The 12,857-nt window shown below is 41.7% G+C and overlaps 1 protein-coding gene across 8 annotated transcripts in view; it reads right to left on the bottom strand.

Annotated features, from left to right (window-relative positions):
* The window catches only part of satb1b (SATB homeobox 1b), a 79,142-nt gene that overhangs the window by 43,709 nt on the left and 22,576 nt on the right, over nt 1–12,857 (bottom strand). For 3 of the 8 annotated variants that reach the window (XM_084727631.1, XM_084727627.1, XM_084727628.1), the window contains exons 4-6: nt 12,410–12,536; nt 8,762–8,815; nt 6,159–6,282 (exon numbers count right to left, since the gene is read on the bottom strand). In XM_084727631.1, coding sequence (XP_084583757.1) covers nt 6,159–6,282; nt 8,762–8,815; nt 12,410–12,536 — 305 coding nt within the window. The remainder of the gene's footprint in view (nt 1–6,158; nt 6,283–8,761; nt 8,816–12,409; nt 12,537–12,857) is intronic. The other 5 variants (XM_084727635.1, XM_084727630.1, XM_084727633.1 and 2 more) reach the window with 3 other exon arrangements.

The following is a 12,857-nucleotide window of genomic DNA, read 5'->3' as shown; positions in this document are numbered from 1 at the left end:
AGTGGCTAAAATCCGTTTTGTCGCTGACCCTGTCCATAGCGTTGCTTAGCTTCCACACTGAGGCTCTCTCTGCTTCTCCAAACTGGGAGTGTGTTGACCCCCCCCATCTACTGTAGGTACAAACCTGTATTAAATAACCTTTAACTATCCATTTAAAATGTAACTGAGAGAAAACAAAAGCCATTAAATGTTGAGTTCACTAATAGGCGTCACTGTTTACAGAACAAAAGTCACTGTAACCACTAATCATCATCCTGATGAGACTCACCATACCTGCTTGTGCCAGGTAGAGTCAATGGTTGCTGAACATTGTCACGCCTGTTTAGCGGCTTATTTTTTCAAAGTCAAATATACTATAAGCAAGTGAGGCGAGAGTCACGTTGCAGAGTGCAGATGGGTGTGAATTTGTGCCAGCCACACTGTGGTGCATCTTGCCATCACGATGAAAAACAGGGAGGTGAAGAGGTCTGCATTTGGACTTACATGGCATAACAAAGCAGCCTTTTATAGATGCACTGAAAAGCCATCATTCAATGAAAACCCCCAATAGAGTTCAGATTAGGGTTAGGAAGTTAAAATTGCCCTTTTAATGGGTCATACATTTATGCATGAAGCAGATCTTTCTTTTGAATGTACAGTATAAAATTTTGGCTTTAGGAAATAGCAACTGCAAATTCTACCTCCTTTGGCCTTAAAATTATAATTCCTGTCTTCTCCTTACAATGTGCAAAAGCTGGTGTACATCAGAATGAATGGTGTTGTGACAATGTTTAGACAATTAGAGGAACGGCAAACCACACATCCCAGTTTAACCTGGTTCTGGTAGCCAACTCCCAAGCCAAAGATCCATCTGAAAACCATAAATTTAAAGTAAGAAGAATCCTCCTTTAAGTCGGCAGGATAATGAACTCCTCTCCTCCAGCCTGACATGTTTTATTTACAGTATATCTGGGCTAAGGCGGCTCCAGGCAACAAACAAGAGGCCTGCAGAAGATGGTGTGCCTCTCTTCCCATCTTTCTCTCTATCTCTCGCGCTCCCTCTTTCTCCGCCATCTTTGACACAGATGTTCTAATAAACGCTCCTCATTAATCAGCCCTCTCCCTCAATACATCACTCTACCTCTCACAGGGGGCCCTGCGTGTATGTGTGAACGAAACAATACACACACACACACACATACAGACACACACACCTATTCTGTCTCTGCCTCTCCCCGCTGCTCTGTCACACACACACGCATACGCACTAAGTGAAATCAAGCAGATAACCAGAGCCTCTGCTGCCACTGCGGTGCCAGCGGGAGGGCTGTGCTAGGGCTTGTCAACAGGTAGCATGGCTGTGTGTGTGTGTGTGCCAGTGTGTGTGAGTGCGTGTGTGTGCATGAGCATGTGTGTGTGGACCCTTTAAGTGATAGCCATCTGCAGCACAGAGAGCTTATCAGCAAGACCAGGAAGTGGTACTGGGCTACTATCGGTCCCCAACATCTACTCCACTCCCCATCATGGGAGACAGGAAGAGAGAAGGAGAGAGTTAGTGTGTGTGCATGTGTGCGCATGCATGTGTGTTGTTGTGTGTGTTTTTGTGTGTGTCTGTGTGTGAGAGAGAGAATAGCGGTGCAGCAGGCAGGTACTGTAGGCACCCAGCTGCCAGCGTTAGAGTGTGGTGCACACACTGGCAAATGCAAACACACAGAAAGTACAACCCCTGCAGACAAACACACATGGTGCAGTTACACAAATGCACACATGCAGATTAACACACACACACACACACACACACACACACACACAATTAAACACACGCACATACACACATTCCAACTTAGCCTGATGTCTTGAATCAGCTGGGGAAAAAGCACATCCCATTTGCAACACTGTGCCTTGTCTCTCGCCAACATCTAACACAGCTCAATTATGGCACAAACCCACCTCAACTGGGATGCCCCCCCCTCCCACCTTCAATCTAACACACACACACACATACATACACACACACACACACACACACACACACACACACACACACACACACACACACACACACACACACACACACACACTGGCAACTAGGTTGCGCCTATGGCAGCCGAGGTGGTGAAGACCTACAAAGATGGCATTTTGATGACTATTTGCTGCTACGCAACGCAGCAGCTGGTGCATCAGGGGCCGCCCAGTGAGACTGAGCAGGGGGTGGGCAAGAAGAGGTGGTGGCAATGGGAAAGAGTGGGGTGGTGGTGGCGGTGGTGGGGGTGTGTCGTTTGTTGCCATAGTTTCTGTGAACATGGGCAAGGGGGTTGCTAAGCTTTGTAGCAACATGATTAGCTGATTGAGGCAGAATCAGGAGAAGTTTTATTTTGCTTCTCTAAGCGATTACAGTGAATCTTTAGAGGGGCACTTTACCCCAAAACCAAAAATGCAAATTTTTCCTTTTACCTCCTACATGAAACTGCTCGCAAAAGGTCTCCGGGTCATTATTTCTGAAGAGAGACACAAGTATTGAATTTTTTGGCACCGGTGTGTAGGACTCTAATGGCATCTAACAGTGAGGTTGTAGATGGCAACCAGCTGAATACCACTTCACCCTCTCCTTCCAAGCTTGTAGGAAAAATCTATGGTGGCTGCAAAACTTGTGAAAAACGCAAAAGGCTCAATCTAGATCCGGTGTTCGGTTTGTCTGTTTTGGGCTACTGTGGAAACAAGGCGATGGTGGCCTCTGTGGAAGAGGACCCATGCTCTTTTGTGATATAAAAGGTAACAGAAACACAGCGATCTGTATTTTCAGGTGACCACAAGTCGAGTGCCATTATATTTGAAATATGACCGGTATCTCCAAAACTCATACTAAAAATATCTAGATGGATAAATCGCACCACAGATCAGAGGAAAATATATGCGTGTTTGATTTGGGGGTGAACTGTCCCTTTAAACTCACTCATATGTGCACAGGTTGGACTCAGTTCCTCTAGCAGAGTGACAATGGGCATGAGTGAATACATTTTCTCTCTCTGAGTTTCCTCGTGCCATTTGTAGGCCAAACACACAAAGCATGACTCCCCGCTACAAAAGAATGAAACTAAATGTTTGACAAGGCCCCAGACAAAAGCAGCATTTCACAAAATAACCCCCCACCGGTCCTCCCCTCCCTGCTCTGCCACCCCTCCTCCCCCTCTCTCTTCAGAGCTCTGTTCAGAGGTGAGCTAATTCTCTTTCACTCACTTGCTGTGCTCCTCTCATCTGTTAACCTCTCTTTTCGGCCCAGGATTACGCAGCAGAATATCAAGGAAACACTAATCCTCAAAAAAGGTGCCAATCTTCTCTTCACTCCTGCTACGCCCCTTTCCCCTCCCACTCATTTCACTTTTTTTTTTTGTCAACTCGTAAACCTCAGAGGGCCGGGCCGAGCGCTTCCTGGCTTCTCACCTTCTCATCAGGCTACATGCAGGCGGTGACATCACTAATCACAGCGCAGGGAGACCGTGTCTCGAGGCGACACGGGGACGGCCCTCAAACGTGACAACCGGTCGGCTGAACCAATTGGGTTTAGGAGGAACAAACCACTACTCTATGGGCGTAGCAGGCCACATTAAACCCCGCAGAGTAACAGATGTCTAAGACCATCATGGCAGCCATGTTTGAACAAGGCAGATCCATGTAGATGATCAGGATATAAGGGCTCACACATAGCAAAGCTGTCAGTTTCTCCTTAAATTACAGAAAAAAACTGGATCGGTAGTTTGACAGTTGTCTCTTTATAAACACACATGGCAATTAAATAATAAATAAATAAATAAAATAAGGTCTAGGCAAAGTCTAATAAATACAAAATATGTTTAAAATAATCACGGCTTAGATTAGACTCAAAAGCAATCACAACATAGTTGTGTTGTTGCTTGCTAGCTAGCTGCTGAATCTTTGCCAGTAAAACCTGATGACTGATTGATGGGTGGATGTCATGAAGTTATTGGTTGAAATTGGTTGGTTCAAGCTGGGATGCAAGATACATATCGGAGCTGATAAATGATCGCCTGATATTGCCTGTCACATTTTACATCAAAGCCAAAGTGTTTTTGTGACATTTTTTGGTGAATATTAAATCATCCGTCTCTTGCTCATCTTACCCTCAGGTGTGCATAAACTACAGGTTATAAGAAGACAAAAATGTCTGAACTTATTGGTTATCTTATCTGCATCGGCCGTGAGAATGTGATCCAACAGGCTTGAAGAGGTATTTTTCTTTTCATCTAGACTTAAAGCAAGATTTATAAACTATTTACTAAGAGGGATGCACAACAATGTTTGCAGTAGCGCTGGGCCTTTAAATAATATCTTGATATTTCTTGGCTGTACCGCAATATATGATATATAGATACATTTCAATGTACAGATTTTCTATAAAACAACATACCAGAAATTCTTAAATAGTGCAAACATATGATTATGATCTTATAGAATATTGTGGCTCAAAAGGAATCAACACAGAGATTTAATGGCCCAAATGTATGAAATGTAGTTAGGTCTGGGGGATAAAGAGATTTGTGCAAAATGCAATTTTTTTTTTAGAAATAATCATCAGTAATGTGAATATAATGACTATTTAGTCAAAGGCAAATAATAGAACAGCCAGATCAGTCTGTAAGTTCAAATAATTACATCACTTTACTGTAAATGCAGCTTTTAAAACCAGAATAGGACAACAGTCATGTCATATTACTGTATAATATATAAGATGACAGTCTCATGTAATGATATTGATATAATATCAAGATATTGCCCAGCCCTAGTTTGCAGTAAATGTAAGAACATTTAACATCATTTAGATCTGAATTCAGGATAAAATCAGCTGTTAAAATACAAACAGTAAAGAAAGAGACAGATTCAGATCAAGATATTTTCAGGACCTTCTTTCATCCTCACTGGAAAGCTAAAACAATCTTCAGTTTAATTTGAGATGAGTGTGTATGTGAAAATAGCAAATGTGTGTCTGAGGAGTGTGTGTGTGTGTGTGTGTGTGTGTGTGTGTGTGTGTGTGTGTGTGTGTGTGTGTGTGTGTGTGTGTGTGTGTGTGTGTGTGTGGCTGTGTGTTAGATCCTCCGAGCTCGCGTGTGCTCTCTTCTGAGCCGTCTTCACATATGGACCGTAAACAGGGTGATTACCAGACCGGGCTGGGCTCCGCCTGAACGCCACCCAGGGACTCTTTACATCATCAGCGCACTGCTCATGCCCGGCTAAACACACAAACACACACACACTGAGAACAGCCGTTCACACATACGCGTACGCACGCACACACACACAGCGCAAATGAGGGTCTCCAGGTGACCATACGGTGGCCTAGGAGGGGAGCTGGCTTCATACTGAAGGCACCTACGCACAAGCTTGGATCTAAATACACACACACACACACACAAAACACAAATAACACTTTCTCATACACGTCCTGTAGGTTGATATACATTTCACAAACATACTCAAGCGGGAAGCACACGCACACACTCAGACACACACACATTATTGGCCCCTGTGAGAGATATACTGCCGTTTCATTCCATTCACTCCAGAGCTGCCTTCATGATATACTGACTACACTGCCTGTTAATACAATATCTGCACTGGTGCTTTCTATCCAACCTCCCAGCCGACAGAGAAAAAAAAAAAAAACTAAACAAAACACAGACTATAACACCTAACATGTGAACGTACATATCTCCAGCCTGGTGCTATGAAATGTTGAGAATTAACTAAATGAGAAAAAGAACAAAAACGATCCAGATCGCTCTGGGTTTATGCCAATGTTTATCCAACAATAACCATACGTTCAACGACACCTCTGCTTTTTGGCTGCTGTCGCTTTCAAGTCTGTGTGTGTGTGTGTGTGTGTGTGTGTGTGTGTTGGGGGTGGTAAAAGACACACACAAAAAAAAAAATCATGCAAACAAATGACAATACCCATTGATTTGGATTTTCTATGCCGATTCTCTTTCCCACTTGATCAAACTCAGGGCATTTGATAAGTAAAGGATAAAAGACGGAGGTGATGAAGATAGGGGTGTTTGTTTTGTTGTGCAGTATGGTAGCAAGAAGGGGTGGGGTTTGGCGTTAATTGTTTTTTGTTTTGGGTTTGTTTGTTTTTTTTTAATAAGCAGACTGGGCTTCAGCACCTGTGATAAGGGACATTCTTTAGCCAGAGAGCTCTGATTCATGTCTTTGAGTAACTCCTTGAGGGCGTTTCTTACTGTAGAGTGGCTCCATTGCTCGGGCGGCAGGTCCTCCAGCTTAGGACAACTGTGGAGAGAGAGAGAGGAGACATACGGGGGGCGTGGGGTGGAGGGGGAACATAAGATAGGGAGAGGAAAGAGGGGGGAGGAGGGGGAGATAGGGATGTAGAGGGAGAGGAGGGAGAGCATGAGAAACAATTCAGATGGAGAAGAGACTGAGATAGAAAAGGAAAGCCAGCAGCCCTGATGGTATCTTGAATGAAATGATAAAATACACAAGCCATAAATTCAGCAACACAATATCAAAAATGTTTAATCTGATTGTGAGGGTTGGACATTTCCTTGATATATGGAGCAAAGGGGTAATAACACAAATCTTTAAATCTGTAAATAAATTTGACCCAAACAAATATTGAAGCAACTTAGGAAAGTGATCCTGCAGTATCCAGCCTGCAACACTTCCTCATCCAACATCATTTATTTCAGAAAAAGATTTGGAGTTAATGTGGAATAACAGCCGGATCCCAAAATGGATCTAAAATGCTGAATAAAAATTCTATTATATAATTAAACAATATAAAAACATAAAGTGTAGTATTTTCATTGTCGATTGAACTGTTATTTATTTTTTCTATTATGTCAATTAACCATCTAGTTCTTGTCAGAAAACGGTGACTGCTTGTAATTTGAGATGAATCGATTATTGGTTTCACAATGAACCACAGTTCAATTCCAGACAGTTGGTCTTATCGTTTCAAATGTTAATTATGGTTAAAACCCTGTGTGCAGAGATGCGACATGGGTTTGTTTGGTGTCCATGAAAACACCGACACCACAAAGCACATCATGCCATTTCAAATTGTTTAGTGGTTTTCATAAAATTTGGTGAAATTATGAAGTTTGCTGATATAAAACATAGAAAAGCGGCAAAAGCCTGAAGCTGAAACCAGTGACGGTTAGCCATTTCATTATAGATTATCAAAATAGCCAATAAATTTTCTAATCAATGATTTTTTTCATAAGTATTCACGTGTTCTGTAAATCTGGGTAGAATTTACTTTGCCTTAATCAGAGGTTTAAAACAGGGTTGCAGTATTAGTCGAAGCCTGTTTAAAATATTAACATATTGGCCAAACCTCTGAACTGATAAATCAAAATCATCACATAATTAAAAATGTATAAAAACATCACGTTCAATTTACATTTTGTTCAAATTTTTGTTCATTCTCGGTTAATCTGTTGATTATTTTTTCCATTATGTCAATTAACTGTTTAGTTCTTGTCAGAAAACAGTGAAAAAGATCCTCACATGTAATCAAGCGACCGAGATTGTTTGTTTTTGTCCATCTGACAGTGACTGTTGGACATTTCTTGATACTTGGGTGTCATGATTCACCAAATCTGTGGTTCGACTTGAAACATTTTTTTTTTTTATTTTGCACTTATGGTTATGGTATTGTTAGACTTTCAAGTTTGGATTAGTAAAGATCAACAGATCATTGGTTTTTAATGCCCTGTCATTTACATTTTCAAATTCTTCTTTAAAATGTATGGCATGAAGTGCGATATAACGGCTGGTAAGCTACATTTTGTCATCTTTTAAGTGTTGTTTTTTCCTTCCTTTGGACAAGGATGGACACAAAAGAATCATCCATTCTACTCTACTCGATTTTCTACTTAAAACTATAATTGTGACACCTCTATTTGATAAATGACTCCAACAACTGACAGATGATCAAATTTTTAGATAAATTTGTTATCAATTGACTAACAAGTGATTCTACTCAAGTGTTCAGGGTTGCAACATTAGTCCAAGCCTCTTAAAAATATATACTGAATACATTTTTTCCATTATGTCAATTAAGTGTTTAGTCCTTCTCAGAAAACAGTGAAAATATAATTACTTGTAATGTAAAGGACCAAAATGACATCTGAAAATTGCTTGTTTCTGTCTGACCAACAGCGACAGGCATGTCTACTTGATAAATGACTTCAACGACTAACAGATGATCAAAATAGTAGATAAATTTTCTATCGATCGACTGACCAATCACTGTTTCAGCACGATTCGAGTGCTCTGTCAGGACCAACATTGTAGAATTCACTGTGCCAAAAACAGACGCTTATAACAGGGTTGCAACATTAGTCCGAGCCTGTTTAAAATATAGACTACATTGATGAATTGTCCAAATCTGTGGAACAATCAGACAGACAGAGAGGTAGAGACACAGCGAGGAAACCAGAGAGAAAGAGAGCTGAACACACACGGGCTCTCGCTCTTTTTTCCTGCTGCAAGCGCCCCTCCAAGACAGACAGATTTCATTTGGCGCATCAAGCAGATGCATCTGGAGATTGCTCTGTCTCTCTCTCTCTCTCTCTGCCTGCCCCTCTCTCTCTCTCCCTCTTTCATATTCTCCCTCTCTCTCTCTTTCTCTCTCTCCTGATTGTTCTGATTAGTTAATTACTTTATACAACACATCTGCTGGATTGATGCATGAATTATACATCAGCTGCATGTGGCGACTATTATTTCGTGTTACTTCTACCTTCCTGGCTCGTTGTGCTCGGCGAAACAATTTAAGGTGTTACTGGCTAGATTTCTGCGGCAGTCAGGGCGGGGGTTGGGGGTGGGGGTGGGGGGAGGTGGGGAAGGATGAAGGGATGGTGGGGCGGGAAGAGAAAAGGGGGAAAAACAAATACCAAACAATAACAATACTGACAACAATATGCAGCAAAATCAAAATAGATTTATATATCAAATAGATTGGCTCTGACGTTGGCTGGTGCTAGAGTTGCGTGCCGCAGGGATTCGGCTCTACCTGAGGAACACTCTGGCTTCTGGGTTTTTAAAATGAGAAATATCTTTATGTGTTGGGTGGAGTGACAGAACTGAGCACCAGTGAGTGCACCCAGTTCGCTCTGGATGAACAGTTCACATGTGCACGACATATGTTCTGACGTGTTTTGCGTTGCACGTATCGCTGAATTACTTTTCGTTAAACCTGCCCTGACACTTGACAAGTGAGAGGGATGAGAGATTGAGTGAGGGGTGATGAGTGTACAAGTGCACGAGACACTGTGTGTCTGCATGTGTGTGTGTGTGTGTGTGTCTGTGTGTGTGCGTGTATGTGTGTCCATAAATCTGCCAGTCTGTGTGTTGGAAACCTTACGAGCAGAGAGATAACAGGAGAGTGGAAGAGAAAAGGATGCGTGCAATGGTCGAGGCTAACATCTGCTTGTAAGAAAACACACACACACACTCGCACACACAAACAATGGATTTTCCAGAACACCTTAAACTGCTCCAGCAGCGAGGAAGCCTCTGGGGAGAAGGGAAGTGAACAAGAGGAGGGAAGGAGGGAGAGACAGACAGAGAGGGGTAGTGGAGAAAGACAGCTATCCATGCATTCAGGGCTAGCATGCCGGAAATAAACACAACCTTCTGTATTCTGGCTGGTGGACGTGTTCACATCACTGAATGTGTGTGTGTGTGTGTGTGTGTGTGTGTGTGTGTGTGTGTGTGTGTGTGTGTGTGTGTGTGTGTGTGTGTGTGTGTGTGTGTGTGTGTGAAGGTGGGTGGCGGTGGAGGGGGCACAGAAGGAGAGGGGAAAGAGAAGGAAGAGACAGAGCGAGGTAGAAAAAGAGTAGAAACAGCAGCTGGCACAAGCCTCCACACCAGCGCCGTTCGGCTGTTTGTGTATCTGTGTGTGTGTGTGTGTGTGTCTATGAGCACATATGAGCCCGTTTGCGCCCATACCTATAAATGCTCGTATTTTCACGCTGTGTGTATAAATACAGCGAAGCCTCACACCTACAGAGCGGCATTTAGCATACAGTATGGTGAGTGATGGCACAGGACAGCTAGCAGCACTCTGTGGAAGAGGGGTTTTAGCTTGTTAGTCTTCTTTATTATATGCGTTGTAGATTCAGAAGCAATATATTTCACTTAAAATAACCAGTGCAGCCAGTTTTATTTATGGAGCTATTTCAGGTGAACAACCTTGTATTCATCTGCTGCAGAGTCATTTTTAGCCATGAGCCTCCAGTTGCCCACCACAGCCTTTTTTTTTTCTTCATGGAAAAAGCTCCAGTAGTGCTTGTTTCAAATACGGTTACTTTATTATCATACATAATTTGACCAATCTCCAATGCAAAAACGCCAGTGTCAGCTGCACATCACTTAGCAGTTAAATGTAGATCAGCTACAGGAGATGAATATACTTGATTGCGCATCACAGTGTAAGTTACACTGTTAGCATGATTTTGGTATCTGTGTTACAATCACTTAATGGTTAAATTGACAAATGATCCGGCCTCTGTGGTTCCTCAGTACTGTGAAACGAGGAAGTTTTCGGTATTCAAATGGGTTTTTCCCATTTCCTGGGAAAGGTCAGTCTGCTCTGTGTGAGTAATAATGCTATTCTCTGTATCAAACATGCAGAGGGCATTGGCAGACTGGCACCTGCCTCTGGGCATACAATACGTGCTGTGTGTGTGAGTGTTGGAAGCAAAGACTGACGGGTTAAACTGCACCGTTACATGTATCACAGTGTGTGTGTGTGTGTACTGTATGTGTGTGTTCTGGGTCATGACACTGCACTTGTGTGGGTGGTAGGCAGGTAAAAACAAGTTGTGCGATCTGCCAGAGCTAAGCGATACAGACAAAACACAATCAGATTTTTGATATGTAATCATCAGTAATGTGGACGTTGCAGATGGGGGGAAATGATGCATCATGATTTTCTCTTGAAAGACTTGATGCAAAAAAGTCACTAATCAGAAATTTGAAACCACACTCTCAGCATTATGATCACCTGTAACAATTTCGTACGACCAGACCAGTTTTTTCCTTAAGGTTAAACCAGTCAGACTGTGAAACGTAACGGACATGAACCTGCATCGTGTTTGTGTTCTAAAACTAAACTACGTCTTGAGTTTTGTTGAGGATGGCTGAGTCAATACAATCTCATCTGCCACCGCCCCCTCAACTTAAAAGCTAGCATATGGAGGCATTTTAGCTTTGCATGCAAGATGCATCTAACTAAATAAATTGTGGATCATTACATTTTAAAAGTGGCAACTAGTCACACAGTGAGAACCAATAAATTATGAATAGAACTAAAAAAATATCGATGTATCAAGATGCATCGATAATTGTTGTATAATGGGATTGTAGCCCTCTGAATAGGAATTGAATTGAATCATGATGTGCCAAGATATTCATACTTGTAATGGATATAATTACTAAGTGAAAAAAATGCAAATATCAAAACAGCTAGAACAGTCTGGTAAATAAAATGCAAGTAAATACAGCCTTAAAAACCATGAAACGACCAAGATATAAAAAAAGAGAAGCTATAATGATATCCAAAAACTAAAAAAATCATCTAGTCTCATATGACCATATCGATATAATATCAATATACTGCCCAGCCTTGTGATCTACACACATGTTGGGTCAGTGCACATGTAAACATTCATGTGTGTTAGTTTCTAGTATATGTTGTAAACAGGGTTTCTATAGGTTTTAACAAGTTAAATTTGAGACCCTTTGAAGACCATCATGAATGCAACTTAAGACTTATTTTACATCCATACTTCCAAAAAAATTATGATGATTCATTTCTTATTAATTAGCATAATGTAAGACTTCTGCTAGCTGATTCGATCAATTCTGACCAGCTTAGTTGTTACTGGTTTAAAACTATAACATGTAACATTATATATTTTGTTGAGCTGTGTACTTACATCATCTCAAATGTTTGCAACAATGGTGAACCCAGAAAACTCTACAATTTATTCAAGGGAACGGTGGCAGCTAGTCGCTATGACTTCAGGGAAAACACGTCAGAGAGTGAGGAAGGAAGTCGGCAAACGTGACTAAATGTAACGTGACTAATACTTTTATACATCACCTCATCCATGAATGTGATTTCTACCTGAGTCATGTCAGACTGACGTTCATCCTCAGTGGTGGTTGTTTTAATGATGAAGACAACTCAGCAGAACTTACATGTTGTGCGTGTTCAAAACAAATTTTTCCCAAAAAGTGAGTGAAATTAATCCAACTTCATAAAAATAACTGACTTCATAATCCAATTCATTTCTAATTATTGGATTTTAGACTTTTAAAAGACCTGTAGAAACCCTGTGTCGAGGCAAACATGACGCTTCTGTGCGTGTGTGTTTCTTACCTGTGCAGCTGGATCTTGAGCGTGACCACGTGGTAGACGTCCTGCAGCATGTCAGCCACTGTAGCGTCTGGTGCATCTGTCACGTATGACAGGGGGACGGGGTTCCACTTCCCCACCTGAATCATACCTGGATGATGCAACGTGCACATACGCGCACACACACACAAAAACATGAGTTAACGTGGACACACAAGGGAATAATGACACAAAAGCATGATAAGGAAAACAAAAAGCAAACATAGAAAGAAGTTTATTTTAGCACCTTAGCTCACAAAATAGGTTGATTTTAAAAAAGCTAACATATGCAGTGTGTGAATAATTCCACATGTAGCCAGTCCAGCAGCACCTTGGTGCCATAAACACTGTAAGAGAAATCCCAATAATCATGTAAGAATGTCTCCTGAGACTGCTTCTAAAAAAGTGGCAGCCCACACAGCAGGATGCAAGC

Source organism: Lutjanus erythropterus, chromosome 9 (assembly GCF_056507025.1).
Source record: "Lutjanus erythropterus isolate fLutEry1 chromosome 9, fLutEry1.hap2, whole genome shotgun sequence".
In the NCBI taxonomy this organism is placed as follows: domain Eukaryota; kingdom Metazoa; phylum Chordata; class Actinopteri; order Lutjaniformes; family Lutjanidae; genus Lutjanus; species Lutjanus erythropterus.
This window is presented reverse-complemented; position numbering and strand designations above follow the sequence as displayed.